Below are 22,203 nucleotides of genomic sequence, written 5' to 3'. Positions count from 1 at the left end.
GAGGGGGGCCGGGGGGGCGCCCCCCGCTCCCCCCCATTGGCCCCCCCCCCTTTTGGGCCCCCCCCCCCGTGGGGTGCGGTGGGTGGTCCCGGGGGGCAGAGGGTGGAACAGCCCGGGGGGGGGGGGCTCAACGCTGGGATCATCCATTGGGGGGGGCGATGGTGGAACAGCCCATTGGTGGTGATGGGGGGGGGGCCCACGCTGGGATGGGCCATTTGAGGGGGGGGGTCCCACAGTGGGACAGCCCATGGGGGGTCTCTACGGTGGAGCAGCCCATTTGGGGGGGGTCCCCATAGTGGAACGGCCCATTTTGGGGGGTCCCTACACTGGAGTGGCCCATTTGGAGGGGGGCCCTATGGTGGAACGGCCCATGCGGGGGGGGGGGCGCTCACAGTGGAGCAGCCCATTTCGGGGGGGGGGCCCTATGCTGGAACAGCCCATTTCTGGGGGTCATGTCCCCCCCCGGAACGGCCCATTTGGAGGGGGGGGTCCCTATGGTGGAACAGCCCATTTTTCAGGGTCTCCCCCCACTGGAGTGGCCCATTTTGAGGCGGGGGTCCCTATGGTGGAATGGCCCATTTGGGGGGGGGGGACCCTATGCTGGAACAACGCATTTTGAGGAGGGGTCCCCACGCTGGAACAACCCATTTTTGGGGGGGGAGGTGTCCCTATGGTGAAACAGCCCATTTTTGGGGTGTCCCCCCCCACTGGAATGGCCCATCTGGAGGGGGGGTCCCCACGCTGGAACAACCCATTTTGGGGGGGGGGGTGTGTGTGTCCCCACGCTGGACCAGCCCATTTCTGGCCCCCCCCCCGCGCTGGAGCGGCCCAGCTGGGGGGCGGGGGGGGTCTCCCCGGGCCCCCCCCGCTCAGTTCTGGGGGGCGGCGGGGGGCGCGGGGGGCATGCCGAAGGGGGGCATGGCGGGCACCCCCATCCCCATCATGGTGACGAAGTTAGAAGGGTCGATGGGGGGGGGCGGCGGGGGGGCGGGGGGGCGTACATCAGCCCCCGGAGCCAGGGGGCGGCGGGGGGGGGCGGGGGGCCCCGGGGGGCAGCGGGGGCTGGACCCCGGGGGGCAAAGGCACCATGGAGGGGCTGCCGGGGAGCGGGGGGCCCCCGAAGAAGCCGCCCCCCCCCCCGCCGCAGCCCCCCGCCCCCCCCTGCTGCCAGGGCGGGAGGGAGCCGCTGCCAGCGCTCGTGGTGGTCGGCGTATCTGGGGGCAAGGAGCGGCCGTTAGGGGGGCGGGGGGCCAGGGGCAGTTACCCCCCCGGGGCAACTAGCTACCCCCCCAGGGCAACCGGCTACCCCCCCGGGGCAACCGGCTACCCCCCCGGGGCAACCGGCTACCCACCCGGGGCAACCGGCTACCCCCCCCGGGGCAACCGACTACCCCCCAGGGCAACTAGCTACCCCCCCGGGGCAACCGACTACCCCCCCAGGGCAACTAGCTACCCCCCCGGGGCAACCGGCTACCCGCCCGCGGCAACCGACTACCCCCCCGGGGCAAGTGGGGGGTTGCTGGGGGGGGAATCAGAAGGAGCACCCCCCCCTCGAGGCGCAGGGGGTCCCCAAAGGAACGCGCCCCACCTCCCCCGGGGCAGGGGGTAATGAACGGTTAATTGGGGGGGTAATTAGGGGGTGCCCTAATGGGAGGAGCGTTTTAATGGGGGGGGGCACAGCCCCTCCTGGGGCGTGGGGCTCCCCAGAAGGAGCACGCCCCACCTCCCCCAGGGGGGTAATTAAGTAACGGTGAGGGGCAATTAATTAACAGCGGGGGTAATTAATTAATGGTGGGGGGGTAATTAATTAACAGCAGGGGGTAATTAATTAATGGTGGGGGGGTAATTAATTAACAGCGGGGTGCCCCAATCAGGGCGCTTCATACAAACCAGGGGGTGACTGAATTGGGGGGCGGGGGCCACCCCCTCCTGAGGCCCGGGGGTCCCCAAAAGCAGCCAGAGCCCCCCCCCCCGGGACAGCAGGGTAATTAGTGCTGTAATTAGCGCTAATAGGTGGGGCTGCAATTAGGGGGGGTCTTAATGAGGGGAGGGGGGGCTTTAATTGGTGTGTTTTAATGAGAGAGGGGTTTAACAGGGGGTGCTTTAATGAGGGGGAGTTTAATGAGGAGGGGGGCTTGGTGTGTTTTAATGGGGGGGTTTAATGAGAAGAGGGGGTGTCTTAATGGGGGGCTTTAATTGGTGTGTTCTAATGAAGGGGCGCTTTAATGAGGCGGGGGTCTTAACGAGGGGGTGCCTTACGAGAGAAGGGGGTGCCTTAATTCAGGGGCTGTTTTAATGAACGGGGGGGCTTTAATTCGCATGGTTTAATGAGGGGGGCTTTAATTGGTGTGGTTTAATGAGGGGGAGCTTTAATTGGCGTGGGTTAATTCAGGGGGTGCTTTAATGGGGGGCTTTAATGAGAGGAGAGGGTGTCAATTCAGGGGGTGTTTTAACAAGGGGGGCTTTAATTGGAGTGGTTTAATGAGGGGGGGCTTTAATTGGTGCGGTTTAACGAGGGGGGCTTTAATTGGTGCGGTTTAATGAGGGGGGCTTTAATTGGTGCGGTTTAACGAGGGGGGCTTTATTTGGTGCGGTTTAACGAGGGGGGCTTTAATTGGCGTGGGTTAATTCAGGGGGTGCTCTAAGGAGAAGAGGGGTGTTTCAATGCCCCCCCCGCCCCCGAGGCCCCCCGCCCCCGCGCCCCCCACTCACTTTGCTGCCAGGGCAGAGGGGTGCTGCTGCTGCTGGGGGGCGGCGGGGGCTGCTGCTGCCAGGGGGGCAGGGGGCCGGAGGGGGGGCGGCTGCCCACCGGGCGGGGGGGCGGCGGGGGCAGCATGCCCAGCGGCGGCGGCATCATACCTGCGGGGGAGGGGGTTAGGGGGGATTTGGGGGGTTTGTCGGGGGGGATTTGGGGGGGTTAAGGGGGTTGGGGAGGATTTGGGGGGGTTAGGGGGGTTGGGGAGGATTTGGGGGTGGGGTTAGGGAGGTTTCGGGAGGATTTGGGGGGTTAGGGGGATTTGGGGGGGTTAGGGAGGTTTCAGGGGGATTTCAGGGGGGTTATGGGGGTTTGGGAGGGATTCGGGGGGTTAGGAGGGATTTGGGGGGGTTAGGGAAGGATATGGGGGGGTTAGGGGGGTTGTTGGGGGGTTTCGGGGGGATTTCGGGGGCATTTGGGGGGTCTGACCTTTTCCCTGGTGCAGGCGATAGACCCCAGAGCCCACCGGCGCATTTCCCAGGTACTGATCTTGAGGGAATGAGAGACCGACGCCTTAGCGAGGGGGGGCGGCGGCGGGAAAGACCACCCCTTTCGCCCCCAAAAATGCACCCCCTGCCCCCAAAATACCGCCGCCCCCCCCCAGGTCCCTCGCCCCAGAAACGCACCCCCCAACCCCCCTCCCCAGAAGCTGCCCCGGCTCCCGTCCTGAGGGAATCCGAGACCCCTGCCTGGGGGGGTGCCCAAAACCCCCTTTCCCCCCAGAACCCCCCAAACCCTCCCCTTCACCCCCAAACTTTTCTTTTCCCCCCCAAAAATCCCTTTTCACCCTAAAACCCTCCCCTTTTCCCCCAGAACCCCTTCTGAACCCCAAATCCCCCTCTGCCCTCCTTTCACCCCCCCAAATCCCCCCAAGCCCCCCTTTTACCCCCCAAAGCCCCCCTTCCCCCCGAAATCCCCCCCAAGCCCCCCTTTTACCCCTTCCCTCCCCAAAATCCCCCCCGCCCAGGATTGTCCTTACCCATGTGGTGGGGCCCGGGGTGGGCGGGCGGGTGGGGGCCCTGCCCCATGGGGGGGTGGTGGGGCTGCATCCAGGGGGGGGGGCCGGTGGGGGTGTGCTGCAGCGGGTGCCCCCCGTGGCCGCCCCCCATGCCGGCCATGGGGTGGGGGAAGCTGTGGGGCCCCCCCGGCCCCCCGTGCAGCCCGTGGTAGGGGCGGTTCTCCGAGGGGCTGGAGTTCATCCAGGGCGGGCGGCTCTGCGGGAGGCGGGGGGTGAGGGGCGCCCCCTCCCCGGGGCGGGGGGGCTTCGGGGAGGGGGCACTCACGGGGGGGGGCTGGCTGCTGGCCTGGCTGGCGGCGCGGTGGCTGCTGGAGAGGGGGCTGTTGTTGTGGGCGGCGTTGGAGCTGACCGAGACAGGGGCTTCCCCCAGCTCCGCCATCAGCGACAGGTACTCCTTGTCCATCCGCGCCTTGTCCTGCGCCGACTGGGGGTCCCCGGGCCTGGGGGGGGCAGTTGGGGGGGCGGGGGGTGAGGTTGGGGAGCGGAGGCGCCCCCCGAGCGAGGTGGGGGGCACCGGCCGCTGCCCTCGCTCCCCATCCCGCTCCCCTTTTTGGGGGGGCTCCCCCGGGGGAAGGGGAGGCTGGGGGGTTTCGGGGGTCCCTACCTGGCAAACTTGCAGTCGGAAGCGATGTGGCCGGCGCCCCCGCACTTGGTGCAGACGGTGGTGTTGGTGATGCTGCGCGTCTCCGTGCTCTGCCAGGGCCGCAGGATCCTGGGGGGGGGGGCGAAAGAGAGATTTGGGGGTGAAGGAGGCGATTTTGGGGCGTGGGGGGGCATTCTGGGGTGAAGGGAGGGTATTCCAGAGCAAAGGGGGGCTTATTTCAGGGCAAAGGGAGGGTATTCTGGGGTCGGGGGGGATTTTGGGGGGCAGGGAGGGTATCCTGGGGCAAAGGAGGAATTTTGGGGTGCAGGGCGGTATTTGGAGACAAAGGGGGGTACCCCAGAGAGCAGGGGGGATTTGAGGGCAAAGTGGGGGATTTTGGGGTGCAGGGAGGATATTCTGGGGCAAAGGGGGAATTTTAGGGGGCAGGGAAGGTATTCTGGGGTCAAAGGGGGGTTATTCTGGGGTCAAGGGGGGATTTTGGGGTGCAGGGGGTTACTCTGGGGCAAAGGAGGGATTTGGGGGCGAAAGGGGGGATTTGGGGGGGCATTTTAGAGTGGAGGGGGGACTTTGGGGCAAAAGAGAAGCATTTTGGGGTGCAGAGGGGGGATTTGGAGGCAAAGGGGGGATTTTGGGGCGCAGGGGTGGTGTTCTGGGGCAAAGGAGGGGATTTTGGGGTGCAAGAAATATTTTGGGGTAAATGGGGGGATTCAGGGGGCAAAGGGGGGGATATAGGGGGGGATTTTGAAGTGCAGGGAGGATTTGGGGGTAAAGAGGGGGATTTAGGGGCAAATGAGGGAATTCGGGGGGCAAAGGGGGGATATCGGGGGGATTTTGGAGTGCGGGGGGGATTTGGGGGTAAATGGGGGGATTTAGGGGCAAATGAGGGGATTCGGGGGGCAAAGGGGGATATTGGGGGGGATTTTGGAGTGCGGGGGGGATTTGGGGACAAAGGGGGGGATTTGGGGGGGCCACGGACCGGTTATCGTCCTCCCGCAGGGTCCCGTTGAGCCGCGCCAGCTCCCGCAGCTGCATCTTCCGCAGGTCGTTCTGGTCCTCGGGCGTCTCGATGCCTTGCTTCAGGATGTTGCGGATCTGGTTCGGGGGCCGAAGCGGGGTGAGAAGGGAGCGGGCGAGGGGCGCGCGCCCCCCCCGGGCCCCCCCCGTACCTGCTCCACCGCCTTCTTGACGTTCTCCATGGTGTTGGCGGTGACGAGGGCGTGCAGGGGCTCGTCCTCGCCCGGCAGCATCTGCCCGTCCTTGCGGCCCACCTTCCCCTCCTTCACCGAGCCCTTCCCGCGGATCATGATCTTGGCGTTGCACTCCTTCTCGATGTTCTTCAGCGTGTTCCCCCTGCGGAGGGGGGGCGCCCACCCAAATTGGCTCCCCGCCTTCGTTAGGAGCCCGGCCTCGTTAGGAGCCCCCAAAGTGCTTTAAGGGACGCTGAGGAGGGGGGGCCGACCCGTGAAGGGGGAGGGGGGCACCCACCCGAACTGGGGGGGACCCCACCGACCCGCTGAGGCGCTCGCAGCGGGAGAGCTGGGAACGCGGCGGCACCCCAGCTTCGTTAGGAGCCCGGCCTCGTTAGCACCCGAGCATCGTTACGAGCCCGGCCTCGTTAGGAGCCCCCCAAAGTGCTTTAGGGGATGCTGAGGGGGGCCCGTGCATGGGGAGGGGGGCACCCACCCGAACTGGGGGGGACCCCACCGACCTGCTGAGGCGCTCACAGCGGGAGAGCCGGGAACATGGCGGCACCCCAGCTTCGTTAGGAGCCCGGCCTCGTTAGCACCCGAGCATCGTTAGGAGCCCAGGCTCATTAAGCACCCGGCATCACTTGGAGCCCCCCAGACCACCGAGGTGCCGCGGAGGGGGAGTCGCCCACCCAAGCCGCAGTCCCGCAGGCGGGGAGAGCCCGGTGCCCCGGCCTCGTTAGGCGCCCGGCCTCGTCAGCAGCCCCCCGGGACCCACCTGGGGCCGATGAGGAGCCCCACGAAGTTGATCTCGGGGTACTCGTCCTGCGGGATCATCACCTTGTCGCTCACCCGCGTGGCCGGCGGCCTGAGGGAGAGCGCGTTAAAGCGGGGGGGCCCCGAAACGGCCGCGATCGGCCCCGAAACGGCCGCGATTCGCCCCGAAACGCGGCCCCCCCCCTCACTTGTAGTCGGCGGGGGGCTTGAAGTCGGGGTTGAGGGCCACCATCTCGGTGATGAGGTTGTGCCGCTCCTCCTCCAGCTTCTTGCGGGTGCGGAACTCGCGGGTGTTGAGCCGCTTCCCCTCGCTGTTGTAGATGGGCTCCGGGGAGGGGGACCTGGGGGGGCGGGGGGCGGGGGGGGCCCACCCCCCCGCCCCCGCCCCCCCCCGCAGCCCCCCCAACCCCTCCCCCAGCCCGGGCTGCCCCCCCCCGCCCCCGGGGGGGGGATTAATTAAGGGGGGGGCGCTAACGAGCGCCCGGCCGAGCCCCCCGCCGCCCCGAACCAGCCGCTCCGGCTCCTCTCTGCCCTTTGCTCTCCGGTTTGGGCTCTTTGCTCCTCGCTTTTTTGGCCAAAGCTCAGGCTTTGCCCGTTTCTCTGGTTTTTAGGAGGAAAAGCTTCCGGGTGGCTTTGGTTGGGTTTGGGTTTTTTTGGGGGGGAAGCTTTTTTGGTTTGGTTTTTTGGTTTTTGTGTTTTTTTTTTTTTTTTTTTTTTTTTTTTTTTTTGGCAGCGCGGCAGGTAAAGCTACGGAGGGAAGAGTCAAGGTCGGTTTAGCAGAGCCGTGTTCGGGGTGAGAAAAAAAAAAAAATCAGAATCATGATTAAAAATCAGAATTAAAAATCAGAATCATCATCGATTAAGGAAAAAAAAAAAAAAAAAAGTCACAAATCCTGCGCTTTTGGTTAAGTTAAGGACCTTTTGCTCCCCCCCCCGAAATTGCAAATTTAGGCTGAGGCTGCAAGAAGGGAAGAGATTACGCGGATCATCCAAAAAAATACAATCCCGGGCGGCAATCGGAAACCTGCACCCGTCTCGGGGTGAAAAAGAAACTTTTCTGGATTAAACCCCGTTGGCGCCACCGTCCTCGCGGCCTAAAGGGAACTGTCGACACGTGAAACGAAAGGTCAGCTAATCACCGCTCGTTAATGATTAATTCAGCGCGCCCCCCCCCCGCCCCCCTGCCGCCGCCGCCGCGAGCAGGCGTCCGCCGGGAATTAGCGCTAACGACGCCCCGGCTCGTTAACGATGCGCTCGGCCCTGGCGCGCTGCGGAGGAGCAAGTCAGGGTTATTGCGGATTTTCCTGGATTTCCCCCCGAAACCCCGGCGCCGGGCGGGCGGCCGCTATCGCATCGCCCCCCGCTCGCTAGCCGGCCGCCGCGCGGGGCGAGGGACCCCCGTCCCGCCCCTTCCGCCGCCCCGCCGCGGAAAAATTGGGTGGAAATCGGTAAAAAGGGTGAGGGGAAGGGGGCGGGGCTGGAATTTGAGCCCTTTTGGGGAGGAAAATGGCGGCGCTCGCCCTCCCGGAGCCGATTTCGACCGAATTGGTGGGAAACGGGGGGGGGGAAAGCCCCGCGTCGGGGCGGGAGGGAGGGAGGGAGGCGGGCGACGCCGCCCCAGCGCCCGGCCCTCGTCAAGCTCCCGCCGCGCGCCGGCTAACGGAGCCGCCGGCGCTAACGGGGCCGCCGGCGCGGCGGGAGCGCGAGCCCTTCCCCTGCGGCGGCCGGCGGGGCGGGAGGGGACGGCGGGGCCTGGCCCCCGCGGCTGCGGCGCCGGCGGGCAACGGTTCGCGGTAAATCATCGGCAGAAACGGCAGGAGTGATGGAAACCACAGAAAGCGCCTCAAAAGAGCGAGGGGGAGGCGAGCGGTTACTGTCAGGGTGAAGGGTCCCAACCTGTCCTCAGGGTTAGGGGGGATGCCCAGGTCTCCCGTGCGCAGTTTGCGAGTCAGGTCTTCGATCTGCAGTTGCACTGGAAGAAACCCGGTTAGGACAGAAAAAAGGGTGGGAAAAAAGACAGAGTTACCAAAAAAAGGACATTATTACCAAAACAACAGACATTCTTACCAAAACTCTTACCGAGAAAAGCATGTTATTACCAAAAAAACGGTCATTTTTACCAGGAAAAGCATGTTATTGTCAAATAAAGCAGACATTTTTACCAAGAAAAGCACGTTATCATCAAAAAAACAGGCACTGTTATCCAAAATAGACATTATTACTCTAAAACCAAATGTTATTATCATAGACGTTATTATCCTAAAAGTAAACATTATGAGAAAACCAAACATCGCTACCAAAAGCAGTCGTTATTTCCTAAAAGTAGGCATTATTTCCTAAAAGTAGGCATTATTTCCTAAAAGCAGGCATTATTCCCCCAAAACCAGACCTTCTCGCCAATAAAAGCGCATTATTACCAAAAGGCGTCGTCACGGCCCAACTCGACATCGTCACCACAAAAATAGGCACCGCTACTCAAAACGGCAGCTTATGGCTAAAAAAGCAAACGTTACGACCTGCAGAGACCGCGGCGCTGCCGAACCCCGACCTCGTTACCTCGGCAAAACGTTATCACCTAAAGGGTTCGTGATTACCAAAAACCAGGTGTTATTGCCCCAAACAAGGAGATCATTGGCAACCAACCAGACGGCGTTACCTAAACCAGCGCGTCATTACCAAAAATGCGTGTTATGAACTAAACCAGCGCGTTGTTACCCAAAGAAACCACGTTGTTACCTAAACCACCACGTTGTTACCAAAAAAGCGCGTTATTACCCCAATAGACCACGCTGTTACCTAAAGCAGCGTGTTATTACCAAAAAAGTGCATTATTACCCAAATAAACTATGTTGTTACCTAAAAAAACACATTATTGCCTAAAAAAGACCGCCTGTAGCCAAGAGCCAGGCCATTGCCAGCCAAGCCCCCGCGCCCCCCCTCCGCTCGCTCGGGCCGCGTCTCCGTCAGCGGGCTCGTTAATCAGAGGGTTCGTTAACCGGGAAGGGCCGCGGTGCCGGCGGCCGCCGCTGCCCCGGGCCCGGATTGGGGGCGAAGCCCCCGCTTCCGGCCGAGCGAAGCCCTGCCCGCGGCCCCCCGACCCTGGACGTCTCGCCCCGAAACGGCGGGCGCGGCGTTACCGATGTAGGCGCGCTCCTGCTCGCGGGTGAGGCCGGGCGGGATGACCGTCGGCATTCCCGGGATCACCGTCTTCTGCTCCAGCGAGTCCTGGTTCCAGCGGCTCCGCTTCCGCTTCCGCGGGAACTCTGGGAGGAACCCACCCCGGTTTGGGCCGTGGGCAGGGGGGCTCAGCCCCGGCCCCCCCTCTCCTCCTGCCCCCCATAACCCCCCCCGGTCCCCCCCATAACCCCCCGGGACCCCCTTTCCTCCTGCCCCCCATAACCCCCCCGGTCCCCCCCATAACCCCCCGGCCCCAACTTCCTCCCTCACCCCCATAACCTCCCTGGCCCCCAAAGTCCCCTCTTTGTCCCTCACCCCCCCAATAAGCGCCCAACCCCCCAACGCCCCCCAGGGACCCCCCCGGACCCCTCTTTGCCCCCTGCCCCCCCGTAGCTCCCCGCCCCCCCTTTGCTCCTCAGCCCCCCATAACCCCCTGACCCCCATAACCTGGACCCCTTTGCTCTCAGACCCCCCCAACCCCCCTTTCTTCCTGCTCCCCATAACCTCGCTGGCCCCCCCTTTGCCCCTGACCCCTTTAATGAGCCCCCCGACCCCCCTTTCTTCCTGCTCCCCCCTGCCCCCCCATAAGCCCTCTGCCCCCCCTTTCCTCCTCTGGCCCCCCCATAACCCCCCCGGTCCCCCCCTTTTGCCGTCTGGCCCTTCCTTTGCCCCCAGCCCCCCCATAAACCCCTGAGCCCCCCTTTTCCCCCCTCTGGCCCTTCCATTACCCCTGGACCCCCATAACCCCCCCGACCCCCCCCTTTGCCCCTGGCGCCCCCGTAACCCCACTGACCCCCCCTTTATCCCTCCGGCGCTTCCTCTGTCCCTGGACCCCCCGGCCCCCCCATAACGCCCCTGGACCCCCCTTTCTTCCTGCTCCCCCCGTTACTCGCCTGACCCCCCATAAGCCCTCTGCCCCCCCAACCCTCCCGGCCCCCCCCCCCTTTCCCCCTCTGGCCCTTCCGTTACCCCTGGACCCCCATAACCCCCCTGGACACCCCCCCCTTTGCCCCGGCCCCCCTCGCCCCCCCCCGCACGTACCTGACCTCCTGGTCCCCTTATGGCCGCCGGCCGCCCTCCCGCCCGCTTCATTCTGCCCGACGCCTCCTCCTCCTCCTCCTCCGCCCCCCCCGCCGGCGCCCCCCGCGCCGGGCCCGCTCTCCTCGGGCCGCTGCTGCGCCGGGGCGGCGGCCGGCGGCTGCTGGGGGGGGCCCGGCTGCTGCTGCGGCGGCTGCGGCGGGGCCGGCGGGGGGCGGCCGGGGGGCGGCCGCGGCCTGCGGGGCGGCCGGCGGGTCGTGGCCGGGCGGCGGCGAGGGGAAGCGGTACTGCCCGTAGGGCGCGGCGCCGGGGGCCGGCGGCTGCTGCGGGGCGGCGGGGGCCGCCGCTTGCGGCTGCTGCTGCTGCTGCGGGGCGGCCGCCGCTTGGGGCTGCGGCTGCTGCTGCTGGGCCGGCGGCGGCGGCGGGGGCGGCGGCGGCGGCGGCTGCTGCTGCGGCGGTTGAGGCTGCGGCGGCGGCGGCGGCGGCGGGGGCGGCGGCGGCGGCGGCGGGAGGGCGGCGAAGGGGTAAGCGGCGGCCGCCATCGGGCCTAGCAAAGCGGCCGGGGCCTGGCCGGCGCCCGGGGGCGGCGGAGGAGGCGGCGGCGGAGGGCCGGGGAGGACGAGGCCGGGGGGCGGCGGCAGCGGGAAGCCGGGCTTCCCCGGCGGCGGGGGCGGGTGGAGCTTGCCCAGCGGCGTGGCGTTCGCCCCGGTCGCCATAGAGCCTCCCCTCAGCCGCCGGCCTTCGCGAACCTTCCACGCCGCCGCTACGCGCGCCCGGCGCGGATTGGCTGGCCGGCGCGTCGCTCAAAGCGTTCCGGCGCCGCCGTTGGCTGCCGGCGCTGCCCGTCTGCGCGGCGCCGCCGGGGATTGGCTAGGGGGGCGGGCGGCGGGGCGGGGACGGGCGCTGAGGCGGTGGCGAAGGGGATTGGCCGGCGGGGACGTCGCTCAGGCGCCGCGCGCGGGGGAGGGGGAAGGAGGCGAGCGCGGATTGGGCGGAGCGGCGGAGGGCGGGTCCGCCGCGGGGGGGCCGCCGCCATTGGCTACGCGCCGCCCCGCCCCGCGCCCTCGCAAGGGGGCGTCGGGAAACCCCGTGCCGGCCGGGCGCGACGCCGCTCATTGGACGCCCGGCTGGGCGCCGCCTGATTGGCCCGCTACGCCGTCGCGCAGCGAGGGCGCCGCCTGGTTGGCGGAAAGCGGCTGGGGTGGGCGTGCCGCGCACCGCCCCGCCGAGACCTCGCCGCGAAGCATCGCGAGAGTTCGTCCCGGCCCGTTCCCGCCCGCGGCGCGGAGGCTCACGGGAGCCCGCCGCCCCCTCAGGCCTCGGCGCCCCCCGAAACCCCCGAATCCGCCCCAAAAAGCCCCGAATCCGCCCCAAATCCGCCCCCCCCCCCCCGAGCCCGCCCGGCGGGACGAGGGCAGCGATCGTCGCCGGTGAGGCCGCGCCTGGGATCCCCGCCTCGGGCCCCCGGCCGCAGGAAGGAAGCGGAGGCGCCGGAGCGGGGCCGGGGGAGCGGGGGGTGCTCGGCCGGGAGCCGGGCGTGGGGGGGGGACCGGGCTCCTCTCCCCGGTACCGAGCGATGGGGCGGGAGGGAGCGGCCTCGCCTCGGCCGGGGAGGCTGCGGCGCCCGGGAGCTCCCAGCGTTTGAGGACTCCAGGACTCCGGATCCGTGCTCGTTTTCTCCCCTGGCGCCGTCGATCCGGTGTGAAACCCCCCCAAATGGGGGGGGGGGGGGCGCCCCAAAACGCCCTCCGTAAAGCAAGGGGGGGGGGCAAAGGCGGCCCCCCAAACCCGCAAATACCCCCCGGCCTCAAATCCCCCCGATCCCCCAAAATCCCCCCTGTACCCCCAATCTTCCTCCCTCAGACCCCCAAGATCCCCCCAAATCTCCCCCCCAGACCCCCAAAATCCCCTCTCCGACCCCAAATCTTCCTCCCTCAGACCCCAACCCCCCCAACCCCCAGATCTTCCCCCCCGACCCCCAAAATCCTCCCTCAGACCCCCAAAATCCACTCTGGACCCCAAATCCCCCAACCCCAAGATCTCCCCCCAGACCCCAAATCTTCTCCCCCCGGACCCCAAATCTCTCCCCCCGCACCCCCCAACCCCAAATCCCCTCTCCAACCCCAAATCTTCCTCCCTCAGACCCCAAAATCCCCCCAGCCCCAAGATCTCCCCCCGCACCCCCCAAAATCCCCTCCAGCCCCCAAATCCCAAATCTCTCCCCCAAAACCCGACCCCGGACCCCCCAAAGCCCCCCCAGCCCCCCCGGCCCGGGGGGTTTTGGGGTCCCCCCGTCCCCAGCAGCTGGAAGCAGAGGTGGCTCCGGGGCCCCCCCCCCGCAGATTTGGGGGGCACCCTCCCCCCAAAAGGCGGCGGGAGGAAAAAAAGGGATGGTTTATGGGGGGGGGGGGGGGCAAAGTGCGGGCGCCCCCAAAACGGCTCCTCCGGGGGTCCCCATTTCACCCCAACCCCCCCGTACCCCAACTTCTGCTCCAGCCCCCGGGGGCCCCCCTGCCCCCAAATCCCCCTGCCCCCCAAACCCCCCCTGAACCCCAGCTTCTGCCCCCCCCCCCAGCCCCCTGGGGTCTGTGTTTCCCCCCAAATCCCCCCTGAACCCCAACACCTCCCCCCAGCCCCCGGGGGCCCCCCTGCCCCCAAATCCCCCCTGAACCCCAACTTCTCCTCCTCCATCTCATCCTGGGCCCCCCAAATCCCCCCTGAACCCCAGCTTCTGCCCCCCCAGCCCCCTGGGGTCTGTGTTTCACCCCAAATCCCCCCTGAACCCCAACACCTCCCCCAGCCCCCGGGGGCCCCCCTGCCCCCCAAATCCCCCCTGAACCCCAACTTCTCCTCCTCCATCTCATCCTGGGCCCCCCAAATCCCCCCTGAACCCCAGCTTCTGCCCCCCCCAGCCCCCTGGGGTCTGTGTTTCACCCCAAATCCCCCCTGAACCCCAACACCTCCCCCCAGCCCCCGGGGGCCCCCCTGCCCCCCAAATCCCCCTGAACCCCAACTTCTCCTCCTCCATCTCATCCTGGGCCCCCCAAATCCCCCTGAACCCCAGCTTCTGCCCCCAGCCCCCTGGGGTCTGTGTTTCACCCCAAATCCCCCTGAACCCCAACACCTCCCCCCCGCCCCCCCCCCCCCCCCCCGGGGCCCCCCCGCCCCCCCCCCCCGCTCAGAGCCCCTTGCGCGGCCGCTTGAGGAAGGCCAGGGCGTAGTCGCTGGGCGCCGCCTTCTGCTTCTTGAGCTGCACCTGGGACTGGGCCGTCAGCTGCAGCTTAATGGCGCTGGAGTTGATCTTGGGGGCGCGCAGCAGCTCCTGCATCCCCCGCATCTTCTCGCTGCGGAAGGCCAGCACCGGCCCGGGGGGCGCCGGGGGGCCGCCACCGCCACCGCCAGCACCGCCGGCACCGGCAGCACCGGCACCGCCAGCACCGCCAGCACCGGCAGTCGCAGCAGCAGCGGTACCAGCAGCACCAGCGGTCGCAGCAGCACCGGTACCAGCAGCACCAGTCCCACCAGTCCCGCCGGGGGGCTCCTCGGGGCGCGGGGCGCGGCGGCGCTCGGGGGGCTTCTTGGGCGGCGGGGGCTCCTCGGGCTTGGACTCGCGGCGGGGGCCGCGGCGGCGGGCGGCTCCCTCCCGGGGGTCTTCTCCCCCCCCGCCGCCGCCCCCGCCGCCGCCGCCGCCGCCGCCCCCGGCCTCCTCCTCCTCGGGGGGGTCGGCGTCCCGCGACACCAGCGTCACCTTCTGCCGCACCTGCGGGGGGACGGGGGCGTTGGGGACCCCCGGGGAGGACCCCAAGGACAAGGGGGGGCCCAGGGAGGGCGGGGACACACAGGGGGGACCCCCGAGACCCCCGAGAGGCTCTTGGGGACCCCAAGAACGGGGGGGGGGGGGATGGGGACCCCACAAGGGACGGGGGGACCCCCAAACCCCGGGGGTCCTCAAACCCCCCAGGACCCCCAAACTCCAGGCCCCCCAAAACCCCCCAAGGACCCCCAAACCCCGGGGGTTCCCAAACCCCCGGGACCCCCCAAACCCCCCAGGACCCCCAAACTCCCTGGGACCCCCCAAACTCCCTGGGACCCCCAAACTCCAGGCCCCCCAAAGCCCCCCAAGGACCCCCAAACCCCAGGGGTTCCCAAACCCCCCGGGACCCCCCGGGACCCCCAAACCCCACCTGCCCGTCGAAGCGGCCGAGGGACTGGACGAGGAAGGTGGCCCAGCCGACGTGCAGCACGGGCGTGGGGCTCCCCTGCCCCCCAACCCCGGGGACCCCCCGGGACCCCCAAACCCCCCGGGACCCCCAAACCCCACCTGCCCGTCGAAGCGGCCGAGGGACTGGACGAGGAAGGTGGCCCAGCCGACGTGCAGCACGGGCGTGGGGCTCCCCTCCTCCCACTTGCAGATGCCGTCGTAGAAGCGCAGGAGGTGGGCGAAGCACTCGGGGTCCTGCAGCGCCGGCACCCCCGCCCCGCCCCCGCCCGCCGCCTGCGGGGACCCCGAGGTCGGGGGGGGGCAGGGGGACCCCGGGGGGGGCAGCCCCCCAAACCCCAAATAGGGACCCCCCCAAATGGGGGGCGCCCCCTTGAGCCCCCCCCCAATAGGGACCCCCCCCAAACGCAGCCCCCCCCCCAGACCCCCCAAATAGGGACCCCCCCAAATGGGGGGCACCCCCTTGAGCCCCCAAATCCAGACCCCCCCAAATAGGGACCCCCCTATGCAGGGCACCCCCGAACGGGGACCCCTGGATGTGGGGCAGCCCCCCAGACCCCCCAAATAGGGACCCCCCTATGCAGGGAAGCCCCAAATAGGGACCCCCCAAATGGGGGGTGCCCCCTTGAGCCCCCCAAATGCAGCCCCCCCACACCCCCCAAATAGGTACCCCCCCCCCCATGCAGGGCACCCCCAAACAGGGACCCCTGGCTGTGGGGCACCCCCAAATGGGGACCCCCAGATGTGGGGCACCCCCTTAGATCCCCCAAGCGCAGCCCCCAAAAGCGTGGGGCGCCCCTTTAACCCCCCCCATGCAGGCCCCCCCAAATAGGGCCCCCCAAACGTGGGGCCCCCCCCGCCAGGCACCCCGATTGGGGCCCCCCAGATACCAGCGACCCCCTAAGTGCCGCCCCCCAGATGCGGGGGCCCCCTCTGCGCCCCCCAAGTGCGGCCCCCCCCCCCACCTCGGCGCCGTCGCCCCCGCCGGGGGGCTCGGCCGCGTTGGCCGCCTCCTTCAGCAGGTTGGGGATGACGTCATTGGCGATGTCAAAGAACTCCTTGTAGATCTCCTCGTCCTCCCGGCAGTAGTTGTAGCTGGGGGGCAGGCGCGGGGCTGGGGGCTGCCCCACGGCTGCCCCACGGCGCCCCACAGCCCTGGCGGGGGGGGGCACCGGCTGCCCCACAGCTATGGAGGGGTCCCCAAGAGGGCTGGGGACCCCCGAGAGCCCAGCCCAGCCGGGGCCCCCCCCTGCTCCCAGCCCCACGGCTGCCCCACGGCTGCCCCACGGCGCCCCAGCTCACTCCTGGATGACGGTGGCGGTGTCGGCCCAGGCCTCCAGCGCCTCCTTGACGTTCTTGTTGCGGCAGTGGTAGCCGGCCAGGTACATGTAGGGGTAGATGTGCTCGTTGTTGTAGTAGGTGCGCGCCGAGAGGATGCCCTGGTTGGGGGGCCGGGGAGGGGGTCGGCCCCACGCTCGGCCCCACGGCGCCGGCCCCATGGCGCCGGCCCCACGGCTCACCTTGTGGTAGATGGTGAGGGGGTCGGGTCTCCCCGGCGTGGGCTCCAGCTCCTCCAGGTCGGCCAGGTTGCCCAGAGCCATGGGGTATCTGTGGGGGAGGTCGGGGGGCAGCCCCACGGCGGGGTGGGGGGCTGCCCCATAGGGGGTGGGGGGCTGCCCCATAGGGGGGCGGGGGGACGCTCTCACCTCTCCAGGTGCCCCAGGTCGTAGAGCAGCCAGAGCAGGCGCTGCAAGGGAGGAGGAAGGGGGAGCTGAGGGGTGCCCCACGGCTGCGCCCCCTGCCCCACGGCCGCCCCACGGCCACCGCCCTATGCCATGGCTGCCCCCTGGCTGCTCACTCTGCCCCACAGCTGCCCCATGGCTGCCCCACAGCCAGCCCCCAGCTGCTCTACAGCCACCCCACAGCCCTGCAGCCAGCCCCACGGCCGCCCCCCTGCCCCCCGGCCGCCCCCCTGCCCCCCGGCCGCCCCCCGGCCGCCCCATGGCCGCCCCCCGGCCGCCCCCGGCCGCCCCCGGCCGCCCCCCTCCCCCATGGCCCCCCCCTGGCCGCCCCATGGCCGCCCCCCGGCCGCCCACCTGCTGGAGCTGCAGCAGCTCGAGGCTGTCGGTGTGCAGGTCGATGGAGGGGTTGATGGCGCAGACCATGAAGGCCACCTCCATGTGCCGCGTGCAGCGCAGGTACGAGCCCTTCAGGTACAGCCAGCTCTGGGGGCGGGGGCGCGGTCAGGCGGGGGTCCCTGTCCCCCTGTCCGTCCCCCTGTCCCCCTGTCCGTCCCCCTGTCCTCATGGCCACCCCCCCCTCGGCCGTGCCGGCGGCACCGTGGGCCCCCTCTGGCCCTCGTCGCCTCGTCCCCATCCCTGTCCGCCTGTCCCCACGTCCCCCTGTCTGTCCCCACGTCCCCGTCCCCACGTCCCCGTCCCCCTGTCCATCCCCCCATCCCCCTGTCCCCCTCTCCATCCCCATGTCCCCCCGTCTGTCCCCCGTCCGTCCGTCCCTCACCCTCTCGGCCACGCCGGCGTGCACCGTCTGCCCCCTGCGGTCCTCGTTGCCCCGTCCCCGTGTCCCCCTGTCCGTCCCCCTGTCTGTCCCTGTGTCCCCATCCCTGTCCCCCCGTCCGTCCATCCGTCCGTCCGTCCCTCACCCTCTCGGCCACGCCGGCGTGCACCGTCTGCCCCCTGCGGTCCTCGTTGCCCCGTCCCCGTGTCCCCCTGTCCGTCCCCCTGTCCCCATGTCCCCCTGTCTGTCCCCCTGTCCGTCCCCCTGTCTGTCCCTGTGTCCCCATCCCTGTCCCCCCGTCCCCCCGTCCGTCCGTCCGTCCCTCACCCTCTCGGCCACGCCGGCGTGCACCGTCTGCCCCCTGCGGTCCTCGTTGCCCCGTCCCCGTGTCCCCCTGTCCGTCCCCCTGTCCCCATGTCCCCCTGTCTGTCCCCCTGTCCGTCCCCCTGTCTGTCCCTGTGTCCCCATCCCTGTCCCCCCGTCCGTCCATCCGTCCGTCCGTCCCTCACCCTCTCGGCCACGCCGGCGTGCACCGTCTGCCCCCTGCGGTCCTCGTTGCCCTTCCCGTGCCAGGTGACCTCGGCCGTCTGCTGCCCGCCGGGGCCGAAGGCCACCCAGGCGTGGTCCTCGGAGAGCGCGAGGTGGACGTCGGGCAGCCCCAGCGCCTGGCAGGCGCCCACCACCGCGAAGGCCACGCCCGAGCTGTCCAGCTTCGTCCCTGGGGGCGGGGGGCGCGATGGGGGGGCTGCCCCACGGAGCCCTGCCCCACGGAGCCCTGCCCCACGGAGCCCCCCGAGCCCCGGGCGCCTGCCCCGCGGGCCCCCCGCAGCCCCCCGATCAGCCCTGGGGCAGCCCCCCAAGGGACCCTAACCCATGCGGGCACCCCACAGACCCCATATCGGCCATGGGGCAGCCCCCCGAGCGCCCCCAAGCCCCACAGGGCACCCCATAACCCGCTCATGAGCTATGGGGCAGCCCCCCAGAGCGCCCCCAAGCCCCGTGGGGCACCCCATAACCCACTCATGAGCTATGGGGCAGCCCCCCGAGCGCTCCCAAGCCCCACGGGGCACCCCATAACCCCCACAAGCTATGGGGCAGCCCCCCAAGCGCCCCCAAGCCCCACGGGGCACCCCATAACCCCCTCATGAGCTACAGGGCAGCCCCCCAACGCCCCCAAGCCCCACGGGGCACCCCATAACCCGCTCATGAGCTATGGGGCAGCCCCCCAAGCTCCCCTGCAGACCCCCGAGCGCCCCCAAGCCCCACGGGGCACCCCATAACCCGCTCATGAGCTATGGGGCAGCCCCCCGAGCGCCCCCAAGCCCCACAGGGCACCCCATAACCCCCTCATGAGCTATGGGGCAGCCCCCCAAGCTCCCCTGCAGCCCCCCGAGCGCCCCCAAGCCCCACAGGGCACCCCATAACCCGCTCATGAGCTATGGGGCAGCCCCCCAAGCACCCCTGCAGCCCCCCGAGCGCCCCCAAGCCCCACAGGGCACCCCATAACCCCCTCATGAGCTATGGGGCAGCCCCCCGAGCGCCCCCAAGCCCCACAGGGCACCCCATAACCCCCTCATGAGCTATGGGGCAGCCCCCCAAGCACCCCTGCAGCCCCCCAAGCGCCCCCAAGCCCCACGGGGCACCCCATAACCCCCTCATGAGCTATGGGGCAGCCCCCCGAGCGCCCCCAAGCCCCACGGGGCACCCCATACCCCCCCCACGAGCTATGGGGCAGCCCCCGAGCGCCCCTGCAGCCCCCGAGCGCCCCCAAGCCCCACGGGGCACCCCATAACCCGCTCTTGAGCTATGGGGCAGCCCCCCAAGCTCCCCTGCAGCCCCCCGAGCGCCCCCAAGCCCCACGGGGCACCCCATAACCCGCTCATGAGCTATGGGGCAGCCCCCCAAGCGCTCCCAAGCCCCACGGGGCACCCCATAACCCCCACAAGCTATGGGGCAGCCCCCCAAGCTCCCCTGCAGACCCCCGAGCGCCCCCAAGCCCCACGGGGCACCCCATAACCCGCTCATGAGCTATGGGGCAGCCCCCAAGCTCCCCTGCAGCCCCCCAAGCGCCCCCAAGCCCCGTGGGGCACCCCATAACCCCCACGAGCTATGGGGCAGCCCCCAAGCGCCCCTGCAGCCCCCCGAGCGCCCCCAAGCCCCACAGGGCACCCCATAACCCCCTCATGAGCTATGGGGCAGCCCCCCAAGCGCCCCCAAGCCCCACGGGGCACCCCATAACCCCCTCATGAGCTATGGGGCAGCCCCCCAAGCTCCCCTGCAGCCCCCCGAGCGCCCCCAAGCCCCACGGGGCACCCCATAACCCGCTCATGAGCTACAGGGCAGCCCCCCAAGCTCCCCTGCAGCCCCCCAAGCGCCCCCAAGCCCCACAGGGCACCCCATAACCCCCTCATGAGCTATGGGGCAGCCCCCCAAGCTCCCCTGCAGCCCCCCGAGCCCCCCCAAGCCCCACAGGGCACCCCATAACCCCCTCATGAGCTATGGGGCAGCCCCCCGAGCGCCCCCAAGCCCCACGGGGCACCCCATAACCCCCCCACGAGCTATGGGGCAGCCCCCCGAGCGCCCCCCGGCGCCCCCTGACCGGTGATGAAGCTGAAGAGGGACTGGATGTGGGCCCGGTCCTTGAAGTAGGAGCGGCTGAGGCTGTTCCAGATGACGTCGGAGACCTTCTTCACCAGCTCGCGGGAGGAGAAGCCGTCGGGGCGGGGGTAGAGCGAGAGGTCGACGGCGCCGCGGATCTGGGCGGTGAAGCGGGCGTAGAGCGCGGCCACGATGGAGAGCTCGGCCACCGGGAAGTAGGCGAGGGTGTGGGGCTCGGGGCCCGGCCGCGCCTCGAAGCTGATGCCGGGGACGTTGGTGGGGAGGACGCGGTTGACGGCCAGGAAATGCTCGACGAAGCCCAGCACCAGCGAGAGCAGCACCAGGTCCGGCTCCGGCTGCCGCAGCTCGGCCTCGAAGAGCCGGACCACGGCCCCCACCGAGCGCAGGGGGAAGAGGGCCTTCTGCCAGGCCTTCAGCCCCATGGCGGCGCCTGGGGGGCGGGAGGGGGTCAGGGGGGGCGGGGAGGGGGCTATGGGGGGCGGGGAGGGGGTTGGGGGGTGGGGAGGGGGCTATGGGGGGTGGGGAGGGGGTTGGGGGGTGGGGAGGGGGCTATGGGGGGTGGGGAGGGGGCTATGGGGGGTGGGGAGGGGGCTATGGGGGGCGGGGAGGGGGTTGGGGGGTGGGGAGGGGGCTATGGGGGCGCGGGGAGGGGGTTGGGGGGTGGGGAGGGGGCTATGGGGGGGCGGGGAGGGGGTTGGGGGTGGGGAGGGGGTTGGGGGAGCAGGGAGGGGGCTACTAGGGGGAGGGGGATGCGGGCTGGGGGCAGGGGGCTGTGGGGGGGCTTGGGGAGGGGGGTGGGGGGCTGCGGGGGGCAGGGAGGGGGTTACTGGGGGGAGGGGGCTGGGGGGGGGCTATGGGGGCGGGGAGGGGCTCGAGGAGGGGGCTACGGGGCTGGGGGGGGGGAGGGGGCTGCACAGACCCCCGGAACCCCCCCCACCCCCCGAACCCCCCAGGGCCCTTCGGGGACCCCCACCCCCCCCCGGGTCTCCCGAGCACCCGCTCCCCCCGCAGGCCGCGCCGCCCCCCGCGGCTCCCCCGGCACCGGGACCCCCGGGACCCCCCGGGCCCGCCCCCCCCGCCCCGGGCCCCCCCGGCCCCCCCCCGGGCCCGCCGGGACCCCCCGGGCCCCCCGCGCCCCTCACCGTGGCCGCCGCCGCCGCCGCGGGCAGGGCGGGAGTGGGCGGGGCCGGGGCGCGGGGGGCGACGGGAGTGGGCGTGTCCACGGCGCGGGGCACGACGGGAGTTGTAGTGCGGGCGGCGCGGGGCACGACGGGATGGTGGGGGAGCCCGCGGCCGCCATCTTAACACCCCCCCCCCCCCCCCAAGGGCCCCGGTTCCCCCCAAAGCGCCCCAAAAGTCGCCAGTTTTGCCCCAAATCACCCCGATTTCCCCCATTGACCCAAAGGCCCCCGTTTCCCCCAATCTGCCCACTTTCCCCCGAATCGCCCCAGGTTCCCCCCAAAGCGCCCGATCCCCCCAGTCACCCCAAAGGCGCCGATTTCACCCCAAAGCGCCCCAAAACCCACAATTGCCCCCCAATCCCCCCAAAGGCCCCAATTCCTCCCAATCCCCCCCAAATCCCCCCAAAGGCCCCCCTGTACCCCCAAATCCCCCCAAAGGCCCAAATCCCCCCCAATCCCCCCTCTGTACCCCCAAATCCCCCCCAAATCTCCCCAATCCCACCTCTGTACCCCCAGATGCCCCCAAAAGCCCCAATTCCCCCCAATTCCCCCCAATCCCCCCAATTCCTACCCTCTGTACCCCCAGTCCCCCTCAATCCCCCCTCTGTACCCCCAAATCCCCCTCAAATCTCCCCAAATCCCTCCAATCCCCCCTCTGTACCCCCAAATCCCCCCAATCCCCCCAATTCCTACCCTCTGTACCCCCAAATCCCCCCAATCCCCCCAATCCCCCCTCTGTACCCCCAAATCCCCCCAAATCCCTCCAATCCCCCCTCTGTACCCCCAAATCCCCCCAATCCCCCCCAATTCCTACCCTCTGTACCCCCAAATCCCCCCAAATCCCCCCAATCCCCCCTCTGTACCCCCAAATCCCCCCAAATCCCTCCAATCCCCCTCTGTACCCCCAAATCCCCCTCAAATCCCCCCAAATCCCTCCAATCCCCCCTCTGTACCCCCAAATCCCCCTCAAATCCCCCCAAATCCCTCCAATCCCCCCTCTGTACCCCCAAATCCCCCCAATCCCCCCCAATCCCCCCTCTGTACCCCCAAATCCCCCCAATCCCCCCAATTCCTACCCTCTGTACCCCCAAATCCCCCCAATCCCCCCAAT

At 69.5% G+C, this 22,203-nt stretch overlaps 2 protein-coding genes across 3 annotated transcripts; both read right to left on the bottom strand.

The window, feature by feature from the left end:
• Nucleotides 1-202: 202 nt before the first annotated feature.
• SF1 (splicing factor 1) lies at nt 203-11,373 on the bottom strand. The gene is given in 16 exon segments (XM_087735339.1): nt 203-986; nt 989-1,011; nt 1,014-1,214; nt 2,713-2,859; nt 3,185-3,244; nt 3,735-3,969; nt 4,039-4,213; nt 4,378-4,485; nt 5,354-5,469; nt 5,544-5,727; nt 6,343-6,432; nt 6,530-6,682; nt 8,238-8,313; nt 9,479-9,604; nt 10,560-10,731; nt 10,733-11,373. Coding segments are annotated over 16 exon segments (2,523 nt in total). The 5' UTR covers nt 11,273-11,373; the 3' UTR covers nt 203-869.
• A 2,353-nt stretch (nt 11,374-13,726) lies between these two features.
• Nucleotides 13,727-21,101, bottom strand: MEN1 (menin 1). 2 transcript variants are annotated; one of them, XM_087735323.1, is made up of 10 exons: nt 21,054-21,101; nt 19,892-20,341; nt 17,802-18,010; nt 16,872-17,000; nt 16,482-16,522; nt 16,296-16,383; nt 16,078-16,214; nt 15,741-15,870; nt 14,878-15,051; nt 13,727-14,316 (listed from the first exon to the last, which is right to left on the bottom strand). In XM_087735323.1, exons 2-10 carry the CDS (start codon nt 20,331-20,333, stop codon nt 13,735-13,737), a joined length of 1,932 nt encoding a protein of 643 aa, XP_087591449.1. In that variant the 5' UTR covers nt 20,334-20,341; nt 21,054-21,101; the 3' UTR covers nt 13,727-13,734. The 2 variants fall into 2 exon arrangements, with proteins under 2 accessions (XP_087591449.1, XP_087591450.1); XM_087735324.1 differs by having other exon boundaries at nt 16,078-16,130.
• Nucleotides 21,102-22,203: the final 1,102 nt, after the last annotated feature.

This window comes from Nipponia nippon, unplaced genomic scaffold (assembly GCF_047370975.1).
Source record: "Nipponia nippon isolate SJK-2023a ecotype South Korea unplaced genomic scaffold, ASM4737097v1 scaffold_55, whole genome shotgun sequence".
NCBI classification, from domain to species: domain Eukaryota; kingdom Metazoa; phylum Chordata; class Aves; order Pelecaniformes; family Threskiornithidae; genus Nipponia; species Nipponia nippon.
This window is presented reverse-complemented; position numbering and strand designations above follow the sequence as displayed.

Coding starts and splice junctions, on each gene's coding strand:
- MEN1 (XM_087735323.1), bottom strand. CDS start 20,333: ATGGGGCTGAAGGCCTGGCAGAAGGCCCTCTTCCCCCTGCGCTCGGTG. Junction 16,523..16,871: donor AGCTGCTGCAGCTCCAGCAG/GTGGGCGGCCGG, acceptor CCTCCCTTGCAG/CGCCTGCTCTGGCTGCTCTA. Junction 16,384..16,481: donor GACCTGGGGCACCTGGAGAG/GTGAGAGCGTCC, acceptor CCTCCCCCACAG/ATACCCCATGGCTCTGGGCA.